General features: G+C 38.6%; 1 protein-coding gene across 2 annotated transcripts in view; it reads left to right on the top strand.

Moving 5' to 3' along the window:
• The first annotated feature begins 5,923 nt into the window (after positions 1–5,923).
• Positions 5,924–24,844, top strand: part of ABHD3 (abhydrolase domain containing 3, phospholipase) — a 38,542-nt gene continuing 19,621 nt past the window's right edge. Inside the window, exons 1-4 of one of the 2 annotated variants that reach the window (XM_015066580.3) lie at positions 5,926–6,234; positions 6,777–6,940; positions 8,220–8,402; positions 20,689–20,734. In XM_015066580.3, the coding sequence (XP_014922066.1) occupies positions 6,073–6,234; positions 6,777–6,940; positions 8,220–8,402; positions 20,689–20,734 (555 nt within the window). In that variant the 5' untranslated portion in view covers positions 5,926–6,072. Of the gene's footprint in view, positions 6,235–6,776; positions 6,941–8,219; positions 8,403–20,688; positions 20,735–24,844 lie in introns of both variants that reach the window. The other variant, XM_015066581.3, reaches the window with a different exon arrangement.

Here is a 24,844-nt window from a genome sequence, read left to right as displayed (position 1 = left end):
TATTTTCTCCTCTAGAATTTTGATGGTTTCCTGTCTCATATTTAGGTCTTGTAAATGGGATTGATTCCTCGATTTTTCTTTCTGCTGCTTATTATTGATGTATAGAAATGCAACCGATTTCTGTACATTGATTTTATATCCTGTGACTTTGCTGAATGCATATATCAGTTCTAGCAGTTTTTTGGTGGAGTCTTTCAAGTTTTCCACATAGAGTATCATGTTGTCTGTGAAGAGTGAAAGCTTGACTTCTTCCTTTCTAATTTGTATGCATTGTCTGATTGCTGAGGCTAGGACTTTCCGTATTATATTGAACAACAGTGGTGAGAGTGGACATCCCTGTTGTGTTCCTGACCTTAGGGGAAAAGCTCTAAGTTTTTCCCCATTGAGGATGATATTAGCTGTGGGTTTTTGTATGTGGCATTTTTTTTTAACGTTTATTTATTTTTGAGACAGAGAGAGACAGAGCATGAACAGGGGAGGGTCAGAGAAAGGGAGACACAGAATCCGAAACAGGCTCCAGGCTCTGAGCTGTCAGCACAGAACCCGACGCGGGGCTCGAACTCACGGCCATGAGATCATGACCTGAGCCGAAGTCGGCAGCTTAACTGACTGAGCCACCCAGGCGCCCCTGTATATGGCATTTTTGATGTTGAGGGATGTTCCTTCAATTCCTACTTTCTTGAGGGTTTTTATCAAGAAAGGATGCTGTATTTTGTCAAATACCTTTTCTAAATCTATTGAGAGAATCATGTGGTTTGTATCCTTTCCTTTATTAATATGGTATATCACATTGGTTTTCGGATACTGAACCACCCCTGTAGCCCAGGAATAAATCCCACTTGATCATGGTGAATAATTCTTTTAATGTATTGTTGGGCTTGATGTCCTAATATCTTGTGGAGAATTTTTGCATCCATGTTCATCAGGGAAATTGGTCTATAGTTCTCCTTTTTAGTGAGGTCTTTGTCTGCTTTTGAAATCAAGGTACTGCTGGCCTCATAGAATGAGTTTGGAAGTTTCCCTTTCATTTCTTTCTTTCTTTTTCTTTTCTTTCCTTTCTTCTTTTTCTTTCTTTTTTCTTTTCTTTTCTTTTTTTGTAACAGCTTCAAAAGAATAAGTATTAACTCTTCTTTAAATGTTTGGTAGAATTCCCACGGGAAGCCATCTGGCCCTGGACTCTTGTTTGTTGGGCGATTTTTGATACTGATTCAATTTCTTTACTGGTTATGGGTCTGTTCAAATTTTATTTCTTCCTGTTTCAGTTTTCATAGTTTATATGTTTCTAGAAATGTATCCATTTCTTCCAGATTGTCCAATTTGTTGGCATATAATTGCTCATAATATTCTCTTATTATTGTTTGTATTTCTGCAGTGTTGGTTGTGATCTCTCCTCTTTCATTCATGATTTTATTTATTTGGGTCCTTTTTCTTTTTGACAAATCTGGCTGGGGTTTATCAATGTTGTTAATTCTTTCAAAGAACCAACTCCTAATTTTATTGACCTGTTCTATTTTTTTTTTATTTCAATATCCTTGATTTCTGTTCTAATCTTTATTATTTCCCTTTTTCTGCTACTTTGGGGCTTTATTTGCTATTCTTTTTCCAGTTCTCTTAGGTGTAAGGTTAAGTCGTATATTTGAGACATTACTTGAAGGAGAGAGAGAATTTTTTTAATTTTTTTTTTAATGTTTATTTATTTTTGAGACAGAGCATGAACGGGGGTGGGACAGAGAGAGAGGGAGACACAGAATCGGAAGCAGGCTCCAGGCTCTGAGCCATCAGCCCAGAGCCCGACGCGGGGCTCGAATTCACAGACCGCGAGATCGTGACCTAAGCTGAAGTCGGACACTTAACTGACTGAGCCACCCAGGCTCCCCGAAGGAGAGAGAGAATCTTAAGCAGGCTCCACACTCAGCACAGAGGCTGACACAGGGCTCAATCTCAGGACTGTGAGATCATGACCTGAGCTAAAATCGAGTCAAACACTTAACTAACTGAGCCATCCAGATACCCCAGACGCTTGCTTCTTAAAGGCCAGAAGAAGAAAGAGTCTCTGACTTCCTCCATGTCTGACCCTTGGGCTTTCTTTTAAAAGGCTCTCCTGATTAGATCAGGCCTACCCAAGAAATCTCCCTTTGTATTAACTCAGAGTCTACTAACTAGGGCCTTTCATTACATCTTCAAAATCACTTCATCTTTGCTATATAATGTAACATAATCCAGAAATGATATCCCATCATATTGATATGTCCCATGCACACTCAAATGTAGGGGATTATATAAGGGTGTGTACATCGGGGGAGGAATCTTGAGAAGAGGACATCTCAGAATTCTGCCTACCATAGACTGTGACCTTTGATGAGGTAGAAAAGAGCATTGCCTTCACCTGTGTTTGGATCTCATTCCCATGCCACTCCCCGCCTGACTCCCACACACCTTTTCAAGGACTGTAGCCCATTAGTCACACCAGTGTGTATATACAGGTAAGTTTGGAGGTATACAGCCAACTATTCTCTTTTCCATTTTGTTGTTGTTGTTGTTGTTGTTCCTTAATGAGTTGTCTTAAGAACTGATTTTAGCATATTCTTGCAGCACTTTCACATGACCACTCCATACCTGTCTACTACGGGTACATTTACTTGTAAATGAGCTATTTGGGAATGAACAGGGGAGCGTGTTTTCACAGATGTCAAGGTGGCCAAAAATATTTCTCTTTTCAGCTACGTATGATGAGAGGGCTGCCTCTTTGCATGAAGAGGAATTAAATACTGTTAAGATAATTTTGATCTCATACATTTCAGTTGGAACCCATATGATGGTTTCTTTTTCTTTCTTTCTATCTGTCTGTCACTCTATATTATACAAAATAAGTTTTTGGCTTCTCCCTGGGGAAGGAGGAAGAGGAAGCATCAACTTATGTTCCTCCAGTTATGTTAGTCTGTAAATTAATCCTCTCCACAGTGAGATGTTCCCAAATGACTCCAGTTACCTTGGAGGAAGCAGGTTAATTTATCTCCCTATTATGGCTACTACTTGGCTGCCATACCCTGAATCTAATAAACACAATTTAACCTTGAGGGAAGGTATAGGCAGATTTTTGCTCAAGACTCCAGTTGATAAGTGTAAACAGTACAGATTGGAAGTGGGGTCTCAGGACCACAAACTCATCTGCCCCCTTGACCACTTCTGAAGCCTTCTAAGAATTCAACTTGTTTCTTCCCCAGGCATCCACCAGGACTCCCACATGTACATTTCTCCTTTCCAACATTACTTTCTGCCAGCTACTGGAGCTCTTTCTTATTTAAATTACTTTTCTCATCCTGAAGTCCCTGGCCTCAGTTCCTAGGGTATATTATAGTTTTTGAAGAGTCAAAAGTTATACACAGATTTTTGCCCGTGCAGGGGTTGGCACCTCTAACCCCCATGCTGTTCAAGGGTCAACTGTATATTGATAGGCAAAAACGAGTCACTGATATTTATTAATATTTGAATGCTTTTGTAGGACCTTTTTATATTCTCTATTAGTTTTCTATTGCTGCATAACAAATTACCACAAATTTAGCACTTAAAACAACACTTTTACTATCTAACAGTTTCCGTGGATCAGAGGTCCAAGCACAGCCTAACTGGGGCTCTGCTCCAGGTCTCACAAGGCTATCATCAAGATGTTAGACAGGCTGTGTTTTCATCTGGAGGCTTGACTGAGGAAGAATCTGCTTCTAAGCTTATTTAGAGTGTTGGCAGAATTCATTTCCTTGCAGTTGTAGGATTAAAGTCCCCATCTTTTTGCTGGTTGTCAGCTACAGACACCCCTCCCCCTGAAAAATCTTGGAAGGTGCCTCTAGTTCCCTGCTATGTGGTCCTCTCCATGAGTGGTTCATATGGCTGTCTGCTTCCTCAAGGTGGCAGGAAAGGCTTTAGCTCCAGTCTAGTAAGCTAGTGCCACATAAGATAATGTAATAACAGAAGTGGTGACATCTCCTCACTTTTACCATATTCTTTTGGTTAGCAATAATTCACTGGTCCTATCTGCACTCAAGGAGAAGGAATTATACACAGGCATGGACACCAGGTGGAAGAAGTCATTGGGGGTCATGGTGGGATATAAGCTCTCATTTCTTCATCTAAATTGGAATATTCTTTTTTGTTTGTTTGTTTGTTTGTTTGTTTGTTTTTGAGAGAGAAAGCCTGCGTGCACACACAAGTGGGAGATGGGTAGAGAGAGATAGGGAGACACTGAATCCAAAGCAGGCTCCAGGCTCTGTCAGCACAGATCTGGACACAGGGCTTGAACCCACAAACTGTGAGATCATGCCCCTGAACTGAAGCTGGACCTCAAGCAACTGAACCACCCAGGTGCCCCTAAATTGGAATATTCTTATCTTAAGGAAGTTTGTGAATGTTCTTCTAACAGGAAAGAAAGTTTGGTATCTTCAATTTCAGCCATCTTATTTTACAGACAAGGAATTGAGGGTCCAAAAGAGTAAATGGTTTGCCCAAGTTTGGTGGGTTCAGAGTTGTTTACTCCCAGGTCAGCATGCTTTCTACACACCATTATGGTAATGAAGCATTTTCAGTATTTTCACTTTAAACTTAAGCAAATGAAATATGTATGTATTTATTGATGGGCGGGGCAGAAGAAGGTGGGTGCAGGCATTATAAAGAATTTTGCATGTAAATTGTCAAATATGGCAACCAGCATGTGTTATGTGTTTTCTGGCTGTGCTCAGATGCAAGAGCCAGTGAATGAAAGAGAATTACTTATATTCAGCACATACATTACTTCATTCAGTCACATACATTACTTCATTCAGTCATCCCAAAGACTCTATAAAGTAGAAATTCTTATAATACAGATTTAAAAAAAAAGGCAAAACAAAAAACAACAGGCTCAGTGAACGCAACTAAATCATTCTGGGTATGGACCACCATCAAGTTACAGTGACCAAATCAAAGCCAAATAAATTGCTTACTTCTGGCCCATTCCATTTCTCTATCACTAATTTCTATAATTAATGAACAATACTGTGAAATTTTTCATGTCTATACAGCCCTTACCTTTTCCTTTTTGCTTGTTTAAGTCTTGCCACTCTTGTTACTTCTAAGTGGGAGGAGTTCATAATAACAGATTTTACATCTTCCAGCACTTTTATATGCCTGTATCTTCCAGCTTTAGTCATGTTGCCATAAATAAACCTAGGAAAACCTACTTCATTCATAAGTGGCTTCCTGTCCCTACGTTAGGTAACTGATTTTCTGTAAGTCTAGAAGCTCAAAGCACTAATGAACCACAAATAGGCTTTAAATTTTTTTGAATTCTAGTTCATTTTCTTGATCTTCTTATTTTAGGTAACCACTTCTCATTCAAGGCATACTTAACTAAAAGGATTCAGAGAGATTTAAATTATGAATGTCCTCACTATCAGACGTTTACAGAATATTTTTTCTCTTTTGATAGTCTTCGGGGGAAACACAACTTTCTGGGAGATGTAGCATTTTTCTTTCCACTACACAGCGCATTCTTCTAGCGTATCTTTGGCATTAACTCCCCCAATTTTTTAATCTAAGGCACACTTCCTGGGCACTCTAAACCTCTAGTTTACAGTAAGGATTCACTGAGACCCACCACCGTGCGTAATCGTTCAAGGTCATTGGGGCTGCTGCCCGGCACCGGCCCTGAATGCGCACTGCCAGGCCCATTTCCTTCTCCAAAGCCAATGCTTCCTTGCTCCCCACCCTTGGGGCGGGGGGAGGGGAGGGAGAAGCAGGGGAGGGTGTCGCCCGGAATGCCTGGACCAGACCGGGAGACCGGGTCCGCCACCGCACGGAGGCCGCGCTTGGTACCGCGCCTCTGGAAGATTCCTGAGTGGCTGGCGGAGGGGGCGGTTCCAGGGAAGCCGGGGCGGAGCCGGCGGCGTCTGGCAGCTGTGTTACGCCTCCCGGGGCCGCTCGGCCGCGCCCGCTCGCGGAAGCCGCTCTCTGCCCGGTAAGAGACGCTCTGGTTGAGGGTCCGCCGCAGCCCCACGCCGCTTTCGCTGGCTCGCCGGCTGGTTGGCCTCCCGCCACAGGGCCATGCAGCGCTTAGCTATGGACCTGCGGATGCTGTCCCGGGAGCTCTCTCTCTACTTGGAGCACCAAGTCCGGGTTGGGTTCTTCGGCTCGGGTGTGGGCTTATCCCTGATCCTGGGCTTCAGTGTCGCTTACGCCTTCTATTACCTGAGCAGCATTGCCAAGGTGAGCCGGGGGTTGGCGCGGGCGCCGGGGCGCAGGGCCTCGGGCAGCTCTGCTGGGAGGGACAGCAGCTGGTGAAGCTGGAGCTGCCGCTGGAGGGACGGGTGGCTGGGGTCGTCCTGGAGGCGAGAGTGCTGCTTGAGTTGTCGTCCTTTCCCCGATATCTGATGGACGCCCTTTGAGCGCGCGCGGGAAAGCGGGCCAGCCCTTGTCGGCATGTTGTGGGTTCGGCCGGGTCCTCGGACTGCAGCCAGGACCCGGCTGACCTAGGCGCGGCGGGGCTGCCCTGTCACCATTCGCGGGGCTGGCAATGCTGTAGCACTTCTGACAACGACTCCCTTATCTCAGCTCTCGCCTTCCCCTTCAAGAGTTTGGTAAACCTCCCTTTAAGTCCGTTGTGACTGCGAATTATTTTTGTCAGGCTTCTAGAAGAAGATGTAATCGGAGGGAACATGCGGGCGAGGGACGAGTCTGCTCATTTCTGGTTTACGGTTGGCAGAAACTTTGTTCTAGACCCTTCACTATAACACCGGCTTTCCCCACAGAAGCCCCAGTTAGTGACGGGGGGTGAGAGTTTCAACCGGTTCCTTCAGGACCACTGTCCCGTGGTGACAGAAACGTACTACCCCACGGTCTGGTGCTGGGAGAGTCGAGGACAGACACTCCTGAGACCTTTCATCACTTCCAAACCCCCGGTGCAGTACAGGAAGTAAGTATATTTCCATTTTTCAGTCATTTCTGCAAAACCACCGGGTTTTTCCTGCATACTCCCGGTTCTTGGTTAACCTCTCGTTAGTAAACATATAGAAAAGAAAGGGGGAACGAAAGTGGAAGCTGTGCTCGCCGCCACACACACACAGCTGCAGGAAAATATTCAGGTATTGCCGTTCACCATTGTTTTTGTGTGTGCTTGATGTAAATGGTTTATTTCTAGAGAAGTGTTTTTGAGTTACTCTTTTCTAGTTTGGCATGCGTCTGTCCCTAAGGACCTAGATCCTTTGATGATATGCACCAATTCATTGATGCTAGGAGTGGGGATGGGGTCGAGAAGGATGCCAATTAATTTGGATGTTGCCAAATCCTAATTAATGATGGACTCCTGTAAAAGGACTTCATATTAATAAGCAAATGGGTTCTTGATGATAATGTCCTTGAGGTGGTAAAGATATGGTCCAGAATTTATCAGTAACCCGGAGATTTAGATGATGCCTAATATTAATTTCCCTGAGTCATCTAGTCCTTCTGGAGTTCCTTTTGTTGCCTGGAACTGGCACTATTTATTTGAGAAAAATCTTTAAGTTCATGCATACTATGTGAGAAATACTTTAAAATATTTAAGAAACAAATTTTATAATATACTCTGTGGGAGACTGCATTGTTAAGTCAAAGGACCAGAGCAGTGATCAGATCAGTATTTTACTTATTCATAACTCCCTACTGAATTATTTGGGTGACCTCAATCAAATAGGGGTTAAATGCTGGGTATTTTAGAGTAATGAGGAAATGATTAAGATAAATATTTGAAGTATTTAGCAGTTCATTTTTATATGCTACCTTTTTGTGATATTGCTGGAAATACTTTATGGTACTAATGTCATATCATTCTTGTAATAAGACAAAGGGATATAAGTGTGTGTGTTAGTGAATGCTGAAAAAAAACTTCAGATGACCAAATCATGTCATATATTTATAAAATTAAGACACTAATATTGGGGCACCTGGGTGGTTCAGTTGGTTAAGCATCCAACTTCAGCTCAGGTCCTGATCTCACGGTTTGTGAGTTTGAGCCCCGTGTCAGACTCTGTGCTGATAGCTTGGAGCCTGGAGCCTGCTTCGGATTTCTGTGTCTCCTTCTCTCTCTGCCCCTCCCCTGCTCATGCTGTTTCTCTCTTTCTCACTCTCTCAAAAATAAACATAAAAAAAAAAAAGACACTAATATTAAAGCATGACTTGAAACATTTAATGAGTATGTCCTCTATTTCTTCTAGTGAACTTATTAAAACTGCAGATGGAGGACAGATTTCACTGGACTGGTTTGATAATTGTAACAGTAAGTGTTATAGGGATGCCACCACCAGGCCTACTATCTTACTGTTGCCCGGCCTCACTGGAACAAGCAAGGAATCATATATCCTTCATATGATCCATCTTAGTGAAGAATTGGGATACAGGTACCAGTAAAAGATTTATTCCATTTTTTACTTAATTCATTCTAAATGAAGCACAAATCTATCTACATGTTTGTTTCAGAAAAACTTGTTATTTCTTGCATGGATTAAGCGTTTCCCTAGATTATTATTTTTCTCTGCTTCCTCTTTTGCCTTTTTTTTTTTTCCAGGAAGATGCATAACAATCATCTCACAGGAAATAGCATTTCGCATAGTAGGCACTCAGCAGATTTTGGTTGAATGAATGAATGAAATTAGTATCATCTAGGAATTGACATAGGACCCAGGTCTGAGGAGCAGTAGGCCCACTGAAGGGAGTGCTATGGAAAATAGCCATTACAAACCACTGAGAGAGTAGATGGTGACCCTCATGTTTCATTCCATATTTGAGCCCTGAATCTACTAATCTTATCTCATTGGCTTAGATCCCAAATGTAAAAAATACCCAAAATCGGCTTGTAGGTGATCTTTCTTTTTCCAAAGATGATCTATGCCTCTTCTGTCCATCTGAGTTTGTAGGTGCACATGACTAATGTCCAGTTGAGGATGCCACAGCATTTTTGAGTAGCCATTATTCAACTCAGTCACCAAGTACAATTTAATTTTTTGCAAGTGACTTAGCAACCTTAAGTTTCAGGTTCCGCTTTAATATCTTAAAGCAGAATCATTGTGAAAAGTACTGCTTTTTTGTGTCGCCTTTTTAAGCTGATAGTAGTTATGGTAATGGAACACTCTGAGGTGCATTTAAAGTAGAGTTGTGTCCTTTGTTAAACTTGAAACACTCTGTGTGAAAAATTGATGTGGAGTTTATATTAATAAAAACATTTTTGTATAAATGGGGAAATGCCATAAGAGCTAATTCAATTTTCACAAGTTAAGTCTGATCTTTTACAGACAAAGCCTATTTTGTCCATGAAATGACAATCTCTCAGACGTTTTGATAGGTGTACTAGAATTGTTCCAGTGAAACTTGCACTAATATCAGGAATTCATCATTATTCCATGTTTAGCACCATCCAGTTAAGTGTGAGGCTTGATTCCAATTTTTTGCTAAAACTTAGTCATGCTTAAAAAGTATAGATCATAAAGCCTTCTGTGCATATTTAAATTGCTGATTCTGTACTTGGCCTGAGCTGTCTCTCAAGACTTAGGAAGTGCTTTTAAAAACAATGTAGTTGAAACTCAAGGACTAAATCTCATAAGCCCTGGAGTTGCCAGTCCACAAGGCTTTTTTCCACCCCTTGCAAAAGTTGCTAAATTTTATGACTATGACTATCATTACACTGTGCTTCAAAGCTTCAAAGTTCTAACTCCCCTAAGGGTTAATATCTCTTCTACTGATTTGGACATTTTATTGTGAATCTATGATAAAAGGAAGGTTTTGTGCTAGATATAAAGAGTTGTGAGAAGTTGACCTTGCCACAAGGAGCCTAAGAGAAGAGAAAGATAGACCAGGTTATTGTCAGCTGCTTGAAGACCCAGCTTATTTGGGTTTAGGGAACTCTAACAGTGAATTAGACTGGACTTGAAAATAGCAGAGTACATGAATAAGCAGTGGTCAGTAAACTTTTCAGTGGCCTTTGGGCCTATCTCCATTTGTTTTTAGTTAGGAGGGGTGGCTGAGAAGATGTATCAGTTAGCTTTTGCTGTATAACAAACTATCCCAAAACTTAGTAGCTAAAAACTACCACCACTCTGCTCACAATTCTGTGGCCCAAGAATTTGGGCTGGGCAAAGCTAGGTGGTTCTGGTCTTGGCTGGGATCATTTGTGCATTTGAGGTCAGCAGCCGGGACAACTCCCTGCATGGGGGCCCTCAGCAGGGATGACTCATCTCAGCGCCATGTGGCCTCTCATTCACCATCAGGCTCTGAGTTTGTTCATTTGGTGGCAGAGGGTTCCAAGAGTACAAAAGCAAAAGCTGCAAGGCTTATTGACACTCAGGCTAAGAACTCTCCTGATGTTGCTTCTGCCACATTCCAGTTAAAGCAAGTCTTGTGTGTCAGCCCAGAGTCAAAGGGTAGAGAAATAAACTCCACCTCTTGATAGGAAGGCCTACAAAATATTTTTGCATCATACCACAGATAGCAAGGTAGTGCCAAGGACCAATGAAGTAAAAGAAAAGATCTGGAACTTTGCCATAAGGCTTGCATTGAGTCCTTTGAGACTGTATAATATAGTGGTGTGTGCAGGGTCTTTGGAGCTGGGCCTAGGTTCAAGTGTTGGAACTTCCACTTACTGAGAAACCTTTGCAATTAATTTTTAACTTCCCCAATTACAGCTTCTCACTTACTACAGAGAGTTAGTGACCTGAGCCAAAGTGGTCTTTCATAATGTTTCCCTAATCAGACTAGAACACTTTATAATTTAAAGAACAAGTACAAGCAAACCTACCTCTTGGGAAATATAAACACCTAGTTTCCTTACAGGAATGCTTGGATTGTGTCATTATGTGTCTTACACAATAGAATTTCATAGGCAGTATGAACACCCCAATACGGTGGGGGTATATTTGCCTTCAGGCCCCAGTTACTATCTTGTGGAAAGGTTGAATTTGTAGGGAGACTCATGAATTTTGTCAGGTAGCCAGGGAACTGTTATTGCTTCACTGCTGAGATATGATTTAAACATTAGGGAGAACTTAACTCCTGGTGTATTGATATGTGAAACATAAGGGTTTGCTATTGTTGCTGTTAAAAATTTTGTTTTTGGGGCGCCTGGGTGGCTCAGTCAGTTGAGCATCCGACTTCGGCTCAGGTCATGATCTCACAGTTTGTGGGTTTGAGCCATGCATCAGGCTCTATGCTGACAGAGCCTGCAGCCTGCTTCAGATTCTGTCTCCTTCTCTCTCTCTGCCCCTCCCCCCGCTCATGCTCTGTCTCTCTCTGTCTCTCAAAAATAAATAAATGTTAAAAAAATTTTTTAAAAAATTTTTTTTCCTGTGCCTGAAAACTGACAAAGACACAGAACTTTTAGGTTTCACCAATTCAGAATTAAGAATGGATGGGATAGGAACTAAGCTAAAGTTCATTTAAGATCACTGTGAGCAAAGGCTTTACTAACTAAGAAGTCAAATTGAATTGAAAGGGGAATACATAGTCTACCTGCCTGATCATCTTCATGGGCCAAATGCAGTATGTATTCCTTGGATAAACTTGTCCTTGAGAGGGAGAAGAGAATTGCTGAGCCAGATAGCCCTAGTAATTCTTCCAAATTTTATCAATCAGATAAGCCCTCCATCTCCTGGAGAATGAGTAAAGTAAGCGAGGCCAGGAAGCCAGGAGTGTGTTTAGAGAAGCTTCTCTCATAGAAATCAGAGGACTGGAGAAAAAGTTACACCTCTATGATTGATAAAGTAGTTAGAAATCCCATTCGTTCACTCAAGGTTTGTTTTTTAAAAAACCTCTATTTGGTAACACAGCCTAATCGATATTATTTTATGTACCTGAATAATATCTGTTTTCTTAAGTCTTTTTCCCATTGTCTGAATTAATTTTTAGCACGACTACTAAAAAGAGGGAGTAAAACAGTAACTCTGAGAACATCTAAATCATCTTTTACTTTGGCCTCTTTTATTGAGAGCCTTCATCTACTATTTTGTTCCACCCCCAACTAGTATTAAAAAGAGTGGCCCATCCAGAATTATATCATAATAAGACCATTGAAATCTAGGTCAGTCATTAAGTATTTTTATCAGAACCTATATTCCCAAAGAGCATACAGTCTAGCTGAAGCGATAAGTAGTATGTATGCAGTAGTTGGGAAGAAATGCATTAACGAGAACCAGGATTGACTACAAGTAAAAGAAAACTCAAAATAACAGTGACTTTAAAAAGATACAAATTTATTTCTCTCTCATGAGAAGTTTATTTCTGTCTCTCTCTGAGAAGGTAGACCAGGGCTCTATAGCCTGCATCAGGAAGTGTTGCTTCATAACCTATGGCTGCTCTAGCTCCAGCCATCACAACTGTACCCCAACATCCGAGAAGGAGAAAAAAGACTAGAGAATGCACCATCTTCCTTTAAGGATGCTTTCCAGCAATTGTGCACACCACTCTTGCTTGTATCATATGGACCTGCTCTTCCTCAGCCACAAGGGAGGCTCGAAGTGAAATCGTTATTTTGAGCAGTCATATACTCAAGTGACACTAGGAGATTCTGTGACTGAGGAAGAAGAGGAGCATGGATACTGGGAGATAACTGGCAGTCTCTAGCACTTAGTGGTCAGTGTTGCAAGTGTGAGGACTCTGGAATATCAGACACCAAGTAAGACATTTTAAGCAGGGAAGGAACAGGTCAGAAGTGCCAGAGGCGAACAAAAGAGCAAGGAGAATGAGGACAGATAAAGCAGTACTGGAGAAGATTCAGCAGAGCAATGAGGAAGGAAGTCCAACTGCTGAGGGCTAAGAAGACCTCAGGAGAAAAGAGTGGGGTGGATCACATATCTTTTAAGTTTGACAGACGAAGGAGGGAAACAGGAGAGGATTTGGAAAAGAGCAGAAGGATTAATAGAGGGATTTTTCAAGATTGTGGGTGTTTGTTTTGAGAAATTTCTTTCTTAGTGCATTTTTTATTACTATCTTCTTTTTGTTTTTCTTGCTACATTTTTCAAACTACTTACAGAAACCACTGACATTTTAATGTGGTTTAACAGGATTAAGATCTTTCAATGCAGAGCCACCTATTGGTAGCAAGGATGCCATTGTCCATCATTTATAGTTTTGAGAGGAACTTGAAGTGGGAGATGATTTAAAAGCGTTAAAATTTGACTAGTTTCTACATGTTCCTTTGCTTTCTAGTTTGGAGTTTGGATCTGTGCATTTTGATTTAGGTCAAGTATCACCAGTAGATAACTAAGCTTTAGGTGACACTTAGATTTTCCTGCAGTATCAGAAGGGCACTTGCAGGTCATCTACTGACTCTTCCTGAGGGAGGAAGGAAGGGGAGGCTGAACTAAGGAAAATGAGGCATGGAACAAAAGGGCAAGTTCTGACTACTCCCCAGTGTAAAAGCAGTACCTTAGGTAAGAAGTCATTTTAAATTAACTCCAGAATGTTTTTATCTAAACATATTTTTGTAAGTTTTTGCTGTTGTTAAAACAATTTGGCTTTTAAAGTTTTGAAAATGAGTTCAGTTAACTGATTATTCATGAGACTGGCTAGATGAAATCATGCATAATAGAAAGCACTGGGTGAAGAGCTTAGCTTATTTAATGGTATTTATAGAAAAAGTTATAGTGGATACTGACAAGGAGTCTCATTCCCTAGGGAACTAATTGTTAGATATTCCATTATACAATGATTCACAAAGTTTTGGGGATAAAGCTTTATTTTACTTTATTTTTTTATCCGAGCTGGCATGCACTCAAAGGGTACTCTGTGTTCAGAGCACTCGCGCTCGTCTTTGGAAAAAGAGACTTTAATGTTACTAGCTTAGGTAGCCCAGGGCCTCTGAGTGGGGTGGTTAAGTGGATTATTGAGTCAGGTCTGCTTGGATTCAAGTCCCAGTTCTGTCAAACACTTCCTGTGTATCCACGGCCAAATTACTCAATAACTCTGTACCTCACTTTTCTCATCCATAAAGATAACTATACCTCATAGGATTGCCAGGATTACATGTATATATGTGAAGGTTTTTCCCCAGTGAACATTTTAAAAAGTAGTAGCTTTTTTTTAAAGAAGTATTTTTTTTTAAATATTAGCTTTTTTTCTTTAAAGGAGTGAATTATGTCTTTGGTGTAGGGAAGAGTCATACTCTTTTAGTCTGGTTAGGTAGAAATGAGGTACTTACTGCCTGGGCCCTATTACCAGGCAAGAAACCATCCCAGGAGAACCTGAGACAGCAGTGTGCCTGGCCAGACAGTGAGTGGTGCAGGAAGAGGGTAATGCCTAGCTAAGGTGGAGTGGCCACTGGAATCTATATCTTGGAACGCATACATGTTTCTTTTTTTTTTTTTTTTTTTTTTAATTTACATCCAAGTTGGTTAGCATATGGTGCAATAATGTTTCAGGAGTAGATTCCTTAATGCCCCTTACCCATTTAGCCCATCCACCCTCCCACAACCCCTACACATACATGTTTCTGACTCCAGTTTGGGTCATAAAGCTGCCAGCAGTGATCTGTGACACTGGAATGATTCCTATAAGTTCATACTATTAGTGTAGAACACTTTTATTATTAAATAGTTCTTTAGTTGACAGAATCTACAGAAATACCAAAGAAACCCAGCTAGAATTCAAATGAGTAAGATAAAATCTGAGAACATCAAAAGCAACTGAGTAAATGTTAGGGAAGACGGGAGAGCTGGGGGCGGGGCAGTGGAGAAGATTCCAATAAAATATTATAAAAGAAAACTTAATGCTAGTTGTATAAGGTTTTCAGTGGCCTCACATGAAGGATAACTTTGACTCTTTTTTCCTCTTGTGGCTACTGGTTTTGAAATATTATACCTAAAAAGTGAATTGCACTAATTATGAACTTTTTTTTTTAATTCATAGGACCACTCAGAGCTTATGACCAGCAAGAGATAACCAGAATTGCGATTTTGGTTTACTATTAATTAAATTTAGCTTTGTTGAGTGCCTGCCACATGATAGGCCCCATACCAGGTGCTATACTTAGGTTATCTTACTTAACATGTACCTAATTCCAAGAGCTGTATTATCATACTCATTTTACCAACCAAAAACAAAACTACAGTGTTCATAATTTCACCAAAGTTTGACAGTTAGTGTGTGACAAGGTTAAGCTTCAACTGTACAGCCTTGTTACAGAGAAACGTATGATTGTTTTTTAGGCTCTTTGAAATATTGCTCATTCTTCAAAATTCTCCTTTACTCAGATGGCTCTTGGCTTGGGAAAATAGCTCCTCAAACCCCATGATTATTTCCTATCAGGATAATGTAGACCTATAATATCATAAGTCTTCATTTCATCAGAGAAATTCAAGACATGACAGGCAAACATATCATGTTTCCTACTCAGGGAATAGATTTTATAGGGAAAGAGTTGAAACAAGAGAATGGGGTTCTTGAATTATGGATTAAGTTTCACTATTCTCCATTACTATGTGGTAATCAGGAGTTGAATATGTAATACAGTCAATATATTCCTGTTAATTATCGTGTTTGATTTCTGATGCTTTACATTCTAGAAAAAGATACATGAGTTACATTCATCTGTTCTAATATCTTTATGACAGTAGTGAGGTCAGAAATGTTTAAGTGTTACCATTTTTTAAAAATAACGTGTATTGGGGTGCCTGGGTGGCTCAGTTGGCTAAGCGACCGACTTCGGCTCAGGTCATGATCTCGCAGTTTGTGAGTTCGAGCCCCGCGTCAGGCTCTGTGCTGACAGCTTAGAGCCTGGAGCCTGCTTCGGATTCTGTGTCTCCCTCTCTCTCTGCCCCTCCCCTGCTCATGCTCTGTGTCTCTCTGTCTCTCAATAATAAACATTAAAAAAAATTTTTTTTAAATAAATAATGTGTATTATGCTATTGGATATAATGCTGTATAAATGTAAATTAGGTTAAGATAGTTGATAGTGTGATTCAGATTCTTTATATCTTTCCTAACTTTTTTTTGATTGATAGAAGGATGTTGAAATCAACTATGATTATGGATTTTCTATTTCTCCCATTTAATTGTCATTTTTGCTTCATGTATTTGGAAGCTGTGTTATTAGTCATAGATATATTTATGGTTGTTAGTCTTCCTATGAATTAATTCTTTCACCATTATGAAATGTCTTTCTTTATCTCTAGTTGTGATGTCTATCTGATATTACTGTAGCTACACTAGCCTTCTTAAACTTACCATGTACATTTTTTTTCAAACTTCAACTTTCAAAGTATCTGTATTTTATATTTAAAGTATATTACTTGTAGATAGCATATAGTTGGGCCTCGCCTTTTTTGTCCAGTCTGATAATTTCTTGATTTTAATAGGATTTTTAGTCCATTTACATTTAATGTAATTATTGATATGGTGGATATAGGTTTACCATTATAGTCTTTGCTTTCTGGTTTTTTGTTGTTTGTTGTTCCTTTATTTTCCTAGCATTTCTCTTTCTTTTTTTGAGACTCTGTGTTTTTTGTCTTATTATCAAACTTGGAAAAAGCTTGGCCATTATTTCTTCAAATATTTTTCTGCCCCATTCTCTCTCTCATCTTCTTCTGGAGCCACAGTTACATACATGTGTGTTAGATCTTTTGATAATGTACCACAAATCACCAATGTTCTATTCATTTTTTTGAATCTTTATTTCTCTTTCATCTTTATGTTAGAACTGTAATTTACAAATCAAGTGAATTTGTTATTTCATATACTATATTTTTCTGACCTAGAATTTCCATTTTTAATAGGTTTTATTTCTCTGCTGAGATTTCCTATTTTTTTTTTATTCATTACAAGCTTATTTTCCTTTTATGTCCTTAAGCATAGTTATAATAGCTGCTTTAAATCACATCTACTGATTCTAACATGTGGACCATCTCAGGGTCAGTTACATTGATTATCTTATCTCTTGAGTATTGGCCATGTTTTCTTGTTTGCTTCCTGATCTAGTAATTTTGGCTTGTGTTGTAGACAGTTTGAATAATCCATTGTAGAGACTCTGGATTCTGTTATATTTTTCCAAATAGTACTGATTTTTGTTTGTTTGTTTGTTTGTTTGTTTGTCTTATCAGGCAGACAATTTGTCTCAACTCAAACTTCAAACTGTCTCCTCTATGGTAGAAGCAGCTGAAATCTCTGTTCAGTTTTCTAGCCTTAATTTGATTGCTTGGAGTCTCACATATGTATAAAGGCTTAGCAGAGCTTTGGACCCAGTTTTTACCCAGAATTTAGGACTCTCCCTCTTTTGTGAGACTTTCTCCTCATTTTCTAACTGCTATAGTTGCACCAAAGTCTGTTTTCTGGTTTCTCAAGCCCATGAAATAGCATTTCTATCTGACTTTCATCCATCATTGAATAATAGAAACTGGTACATCCCCTTGGGCAAAAAGCTGTTAAAAAAAAAGAAAAGAAAAGAAAAAGAAACTCATCCAATGCCATTTTTTTCTTACAAGTGTCAACTCTCATTTAGTTTCTACCTGCTTTGGTTGTTTTCCATTGCCTTTATAATTTATCAAGACTTCATAGATATTATTCTTTGGAAGGATTGGCCTAATAGGATCTACTCTGACATGTTTGGAAGCAGAACCTTCTTGTCATCTTTTCTTTAACTGGTATTCAGAACTCTATACCTATTTTGGTCTTAACCTATTTTTTCCATCCTTACTTTCTATCGTTATACTCTAAATAGCCATGTTTCTGATAAGATGATATATTTTCTCATCCCTTAGAAAATTTCATACATTTCTACCTTATATCTTTGCTCCCCCTGCCCCCTCCAACCCATATTATATCTCATACTTTCCTTCTTCTGAAATCTTTATCATTTTCCAAGTTGCATCATACTATTTATAGGTCTTTTCCATGAATTCTTTCCTGATCAATTTTGTCCAACCTGATCTCACAAAGCTTTATTATCTACATCATTCATTGGATATTGAACTGTATACTGCCTTATGTTATCACTTTTATTGTAGTCACTCAACTGAAAACATGATGTATTTCTTTTCAACCTAACTAGAGTATACCTCTCTTTGAGGCTAGGAACCTTATATTTATATTTGACTTTTCTCCTATAAGTTCTAACTCAATCTTTAGTTCAGTAAATGGTCTATTTAATAAATTTTTGAGTGAATGAATCATTCCAATATTAATATTTTTGTAAAGTACCTGGCATATAATAACTAATAATGTTTATCTGTTATTATTATCTGAAATCAGCATAGTAATCTTGAATGTTCCTCCTACTCCACCCTCCAACTATTATTTCTGTTCTTATACTTAGAGACTTACATAATCCTAGAACTGGAAAATATTTAAGGTGATCTGGTAAAATCCCTTTATTCTGGAAGATCACTGCGCTTGAGCAGATTCAAGGCTATCTGGTCCATCTTACTGTAACAGTGGTTTTCAATCAAGGGGGCTTTAGACAACTTCTCCTATTATTTGGTCCAAAATGTCCATAGCACTAAAGGTTGGGAAATCCTGTGCTATAGGTAGCTCTCTACCCTTTATTTAACTTTCTTTAAAGAAGACTCACCTACTTTTCTAATTAATGTGTTTTAGTGTCACAGAAGATTAATACCAAATGCATTCTCTATTTGATATTTATTTATATTTTCCCTATTTTGAGAGAACATTTAAATAGCTAAAATACATAGGAAAAATAAGTTTTACAGAACAATTTTCCTCATATGCATAACCTTTAAAATTGTTTGGGAGAATTTGTAAAAATTATTTGGAAAGAGCCATTACAAAGATAACAGAAGCTTATCAAAGTCTTAGGAATAGTAGTTGTTTCACAACCAGCTCTTTTAGCTTCATGTGTAAAGTGTTCCCTGATAACTGTCAGGGCAGAAAAGGAGATTAGATGAAAAAAACTGGTTACTTGTCACCAACTGGAATGGGATAAAGGACAGAATGGCAGCCATCATTCTGCCTTTCTCTGTAGCTGCTTTGCTCCCTCATTCTTCCTTATCTTTCTGCCCAATTTCCAAGGCTTAGAAGTATATACAGTGATGACTGCTACTTATTGAACATTGTCAGGAACAAAGGCCTATGGAGAGGTCAGTACATTTCCTCCTCTAGCAAGAGATACCAGAGCTGTGATCCACTTTTGAAAGTTGCCTGAAGGAAAGTACAAATATCTCAGTCTGAGTTTGGAAGAAAATCCCAGATGTATACACTGCTTTTTCATGATTTTGCAGATCATCGTTTTCTTTGCCCTTACCAGTTCTATTCCCTTCTCTCAGTGGCAGTCACATGGTGACATCTTGCCCGAGAAGCCATTTTTATCCTTATTTAGTGCTTGCTTTCTAAAAGTAGTTCTTTTCTGGATGACTAGGAGCTTCAAAGTTCAAGATCACAATTAACTTTGGCCCTGATTCTTGTGTAACCTAGGTGCTTATGCAAGTAAGTGCATGTGGCTAACTTAAATTTTGCTTATGTCCAGTCTGCATTGCCATTCTTTCTAGTGAGAAAAGATTAAGGCCACACTGATCCTACTCCAACTTTTCTGCATGTTTTCAAAGTATATTTAAGATCATTCTTTGACTAGTCAATAAAATGTAATATATCCAACTGTATCTCAAGTCAGATTTCTGAGATTTTAAACACTTCCTTTTCTTCAGTTGGGCCTAACCCATACACTGATCAGCAACACACTGAAAGAAGGGAATTAGAACCTTAAATGGCCTTGATTGATTGGATAAGTAAACAGACAACACCAAAATGAATTTTAATCAACATGAATATAGATTCACTTACTCAAAGAGAATCCTTGCAGACCCGAGTCAGGATTTTGTTTGAGGATGGCAAAAAATACATATCTGGTGTTACGGTTGACTTAAAGTTAAATGAGAATTAAGCATTTTAAATACAAAATGGCTTTTTAAAGCTACCACGGCACCACAACTACCATTGCTACTAATAGCTAACTTTCCTTGTGTACTTACAGTGAGCCAACACTGCTCTAAACCCTTAACATATGACCATTGACCTGGGAGAGACAAACAAGATCATAGGAAACACAGTTTGCCTTTCCTCCTCTAAGTCCACTGAACACCAAGCAGTAGCGTTGTGGGGGCCCTTCCTACCAGCTCAGGTGCCAGGTTCCTTGCAGCTCTACCTGTGGTCATGTTTTCACCTCAGGTAAAATTCCAGTCTCTGTTTGCTGAGCCTTGAGGGAAAAATAACTATTCCTGCCTTTCTTTTCTTTTCTTTTTTTTTTTTTTTTAACTAGCTATTTCTTAGAATAGGAATAGATACTTCATTAATGTTACAAAGAGAATAGGTAGAGGACTTTTTTTTTTTTTTTTTTTTTTAGTTTGAGGCAAAATCATTTAAATTTGATTTGTATCTAGAATTGTTTTAATAACATGTGTTGAAAACCTACACATAGGTATAGGAAGAAGTTGTAAAATTTCTGCTTTTGGTAGGAAAATTTAACATCAATTCAATATACAATTTTCTGATTTGAACTCACATATTGAACTTAGAGAAGTGGATGTATTTTAGTGCATTTAAATAAAATTGTCAAACATTCTCATGTCTTTGGAACAGATTTTTAAAAATCTTTTAGTACCCTAAAACAGTGCCACTGAGATTATTTTAATATGTATTATATTGTGAGCAAGAATTGTGTGTAAAAATAATAAACATTACTTTCCTGGTTTTTAGATGTGTGGTTTTTAACAACAGAGGAGTGGCAGGGGAGAATCTCTTGGTAAGTAAACTTAAATTAATGACAACAGCTTAATTTTTAAAAGAATGATTTATAGGTTCATAATGAAAAGCACATTCTTTTTTATTTAAAATAACTGTGCATACAAGTTCATTGTGGAAAAATACAGATCAACAACAACAACAAAAAAATGAAATTTATAAGACTCATAATTATACAACCAGGGGAATCCCCTTGGTCTAGGTATATCCAGATCTTATATCATAAGTAAAATATATGTAATATATTTCTATTTTAATAGAAATTAAGGTTATATTTTATAACTTTTATAGTTACTATATTTTAAAATCAATAGGTATTTACATTAGTTTTAATGGAAAACACATTTTCTTTAAAAATTAACTGTTAAAAATTAACAAATTAACCAGCACAATGATGCTTTTTTTTCACTTAGAAATTTACTTTTGTCATGAAATGGATTGATGGTATGTTATATGCCTGTTTGCCAGTCAAAGTTCACATAGAAGAAATATTATTTAAATCTTTTTATTTAATCAGCCCTTTTTCCCTCTAGCCCCTAAAGTTTTTATTAGGTTCTTCCACCTCTTAGAAAATCATCATTCAATCTGATGTTAAACCTGTGAGTTGGAGTGAGAACTCATATTCACTGAAATTTTTTTGAAGGTTTTCAACTGTCAATCCCTTACCACTCCAACAGGTCAAAGACAATTCTACCAAAACTGAAAGAAGCCTTTTGTGTGTGTGTTTTGAGTCATTAATAGCGAATGATATTAAGACTATAAATAATTAAGTCATGCTGGAAATAAATATAATCATGTCACCAATGTCAGTACTTTATGAGAACTTAGGGAAAAAAGGTCTCTTGCACTTTGCTTTACAAAGACTTGGGTCCTGGAGAGAATCAAGATCAATATGATTTCAAAAACTAAAATTATAAAATGTTTACATTCTTACTCAAGCACCTCATAGTAAATAGTTTGATGTGAAGATTCACATTTCCTCACTTAGTCCAGCCCTCTAGAAATCTTGTGGACAAATGACAGATGTTCTAAAGGGAAAGATTTGATTTTGTCTCTGTGGCCCTGGACCAACAAAATCATTTTTGAGCCACTCTTGTCTGCTGTGTATCTATCCTTCTGGGTGTTTTCAGGGTACAAAAATGGGGAAGACATGGTCTGAGGCTCTTAATGAGATAATGTACTGCAAAGTAAAGTCCATTAGGTCCCATAAAGTGAGGAACAAAGATCTGTTCATTCAGCAAAGCTGTGTTGTATGCCTGTTAAATTAGATACTGAACAAGGCAATAAGGTGAGGAATGTACTTGTTTTTAGATGCAACCTTAACCCTTAGGAGCTTTCACTTAAGTTGCAGAAGAGAGTTCAGATACTTGAAAATATATGCAATACAGTGCTAAGTGTAATTGTAAGAAGACATATAAAAATTGTAGAGTGTACAGAGAAGACGTAACTAAGTGCTTGGGGGAGGTGAGAGAACATCAGAGCGGAGTTAAGTTTGAGTTGTATCTTGAAGGCTGTAGTACTAAACCAAGAGGAAATAGAGAAGCTTTTTCAGCATAAAGAGCAAAGTATTTAAGAGCATGGAACAGCAAGTACTTACTGGTGGAGGGATAATGATCATGATGATTTTATCAAATGTTTATTGAGTCCTTAAAATATATCAGTTATGTCTTTTTGTGCTTAATGTTCAGCAGTAGTAACAACGCAATGATTTGGGTAAGCATCGCCATCATCACTGCCATTTGCCAGATGAAGAAAGTGAGACACAAATAGGTTAAGAATTTGCCTAGCCAAGAAATTCAGAACCAGGATTCAGACCCATGTAGTCTGACTGTGTGCTTATATTCTTGAATATTATGCTATGCTCCCTCTCATTTAAGAAGTGGCAGGGATTCTTCTAGAGGGGGAGGGCCAGATTTTGAAGAGTCATGTGTAGAATCCCAAGGAACCTGGTATTGAATCATTGACATTTAACATTTTTTCTAGCTTTATTGAGGTATAATTGACATATAAAATAATCTGATTATGTCCATGTTTCAGAGAGAGAACCATAGCAGCAATGTGTAGAAAAGAGACGGGAAGGAGTATGGAGGCTGGGAGGCCAGTTGGAAAGCAGTTACTATAGATTTACCTAGAGTTTAAAAATAGAGATAGGAGGGAGGAAGAGGAAAGAATGAGAATGAAGGGTATTCATGGGGCAGAAAGAATAATATTAATTAATTGCAGAAAGCAAAGAAAAGAGAGTCACAGTTGACATTTCTAGCTTGGCTGCCGGTAAAAGACTCTTACGTTTGCTGAAATGGGAAACAGGGGAATTTATGAGATTTTTGGTGTAATAATAAAGTAATTCAGTTTCAGATGTTTATGGTGCTTTGAGATCATCCAGGTGGAAATTTCTAGTAAACAGTTGGATATACTAGACAGGACCTCAGGAGAGATGTACAGCCTACAGAAAGAAAGGGATTGCCAGTGCACGAAGGGAAGCTGGAGCTCATAGTGGTTGAAATTGCTTCAGGATAATTTGAACAGCAAAAGGAGGAGGAGATGTATGGATAGAATCTTAGAACACAACAAATAGGAAGAAAGAGAGAAAAGGAAGAGCAAGAAACTTGAAAAAACTTCTATCCTTACCATTTAAAGTTATTTGGAAATTTACTTTGAAAGAATGCAGCAACCCAGTAACCTTTAGCCATAACATTAATTGGTTTTTTGAAAACTCTCCAGAAACACCTTGAGTTCTTAGAAAGGGATAGGATATAGAGAAACATTTTTCAAATTTTATTTTATCAAACTTTTATTTTATTTTAAAGAATTTAGAATTCTAAGTGAGAGGGTAAGAGTAGCTTGGTCTCTAGAGTCTCATACAGAATATTAGGTTGAATTCTGATCAAATAGTACCTCCAGCAAATATTTGTATCACAAAGGCTAATGTAATCTAATTTTAGAAAGAATAAAGGGGCACCTGGGTGGCTCAGTCAGTTAAATGTGCTACTCTAGATTTTGGCTCAGGTCATGATATCAGGGTTGTGAGTTCAAGCCCCAGGACCCTCCTCAGCGCTTGCGCGTGCGCACGTGCACTCTCTCTCTCAAAGTAAATAAACTAAAAAAAAGAATAAAGATGTAAAATAACCAAACTATAGCTACAATTATATGCTTTAAAATGACTGCTTTAAAAAAAAGAAATTTAAGGGGCGCGCCTGGGTGCCTGAGTTGGTTAAGTGTCCGACTTCAGCTCAGGTCATGATCTCACAATCTGTGAGTTCGAGCCCTGCGTCAGGGCTCTGTGCTGACAGCTCAGACCCTGGAGCCTGCTTCTGATTCTGTGTCTCCCACTCTCTCTGCCCCTCCCCCACTCGTGCTCTGTCTCACTCTCAAAAATGAATAAATGTTAAAAAAAATTTAAATATTAAAAAAAAAGAAATTTAAGGAGGAAATTAATTATAATTTAATATATACCTTTTGTACCCTAATGGATCACAAAAACAAGATGCCAATATTGATTATTAGAGCTAGCTTTATTTAGATCAAGGGATCTAAATAAGATCCCTTGATAATCCTTATTTCTGCCTTAGATCTATGAGCAATTTCTGTTTCAAACTAGAGGAACTCTGTGTATACTTACACCTCACCTTGTTCCAGAAAGGATTTAATGTAGTTCAGACCCAGAGTAAGTAAGAACTTCCTATACGCATAAAAAAGAACAAAAGATGAATCAGCAAAGATCAAACAGGCACTGTCTCTAACTGAAATTAGCCCAAAAGAGCTAGCAAAGGTGAACTGGAATTTAGAGTAAGCAGTTCTGCCAGGAGTGGAAGAAATGCAAGAGGAAAAGTTTGCCGAAATATGTTGGTGATATACTTAGAATTCATAGGGATTACTATGACTCCTGCAGAGGAGAATGAGAAAGAAATTTTCTACTACCATGTTGTCCTCATTTCTAATTACACATTGTAGGGTTCTAGAAAAGGCAAAAGCCTTGCTCACTAGGAAATGACAAGCCTGCACATTGTCCTCCCTGGGGCTGCTAGCTATAGAAGACAGAGAGTCCTAGTCTCAGTAGATTGCGATTCAGATATTCCTGCAGGGTTCTTGGAGTCCCTGAAGTAGATAGTAC

The sequence above is a fragment of the Acinonyx jubatus genome, chromosome D3, assembly GCF_027475565.1.
Source record: "Acinonyx jubatus isolate Ajub_Pintada_27869175 chromosome D3, VMU_Ajub_asm_v1.0, whole genome shotgun sequence".
Taxonomy (NCBI): domain Eukaryota; kingdom Metazoa; phylum Chordata; class Mammalia; order Carnivora; family Felidae; genus Acinonyx; species Acinonyx jubatus.
This window is presented reverse-complemented; position numbering and strand designations above follow the sequence as displayed.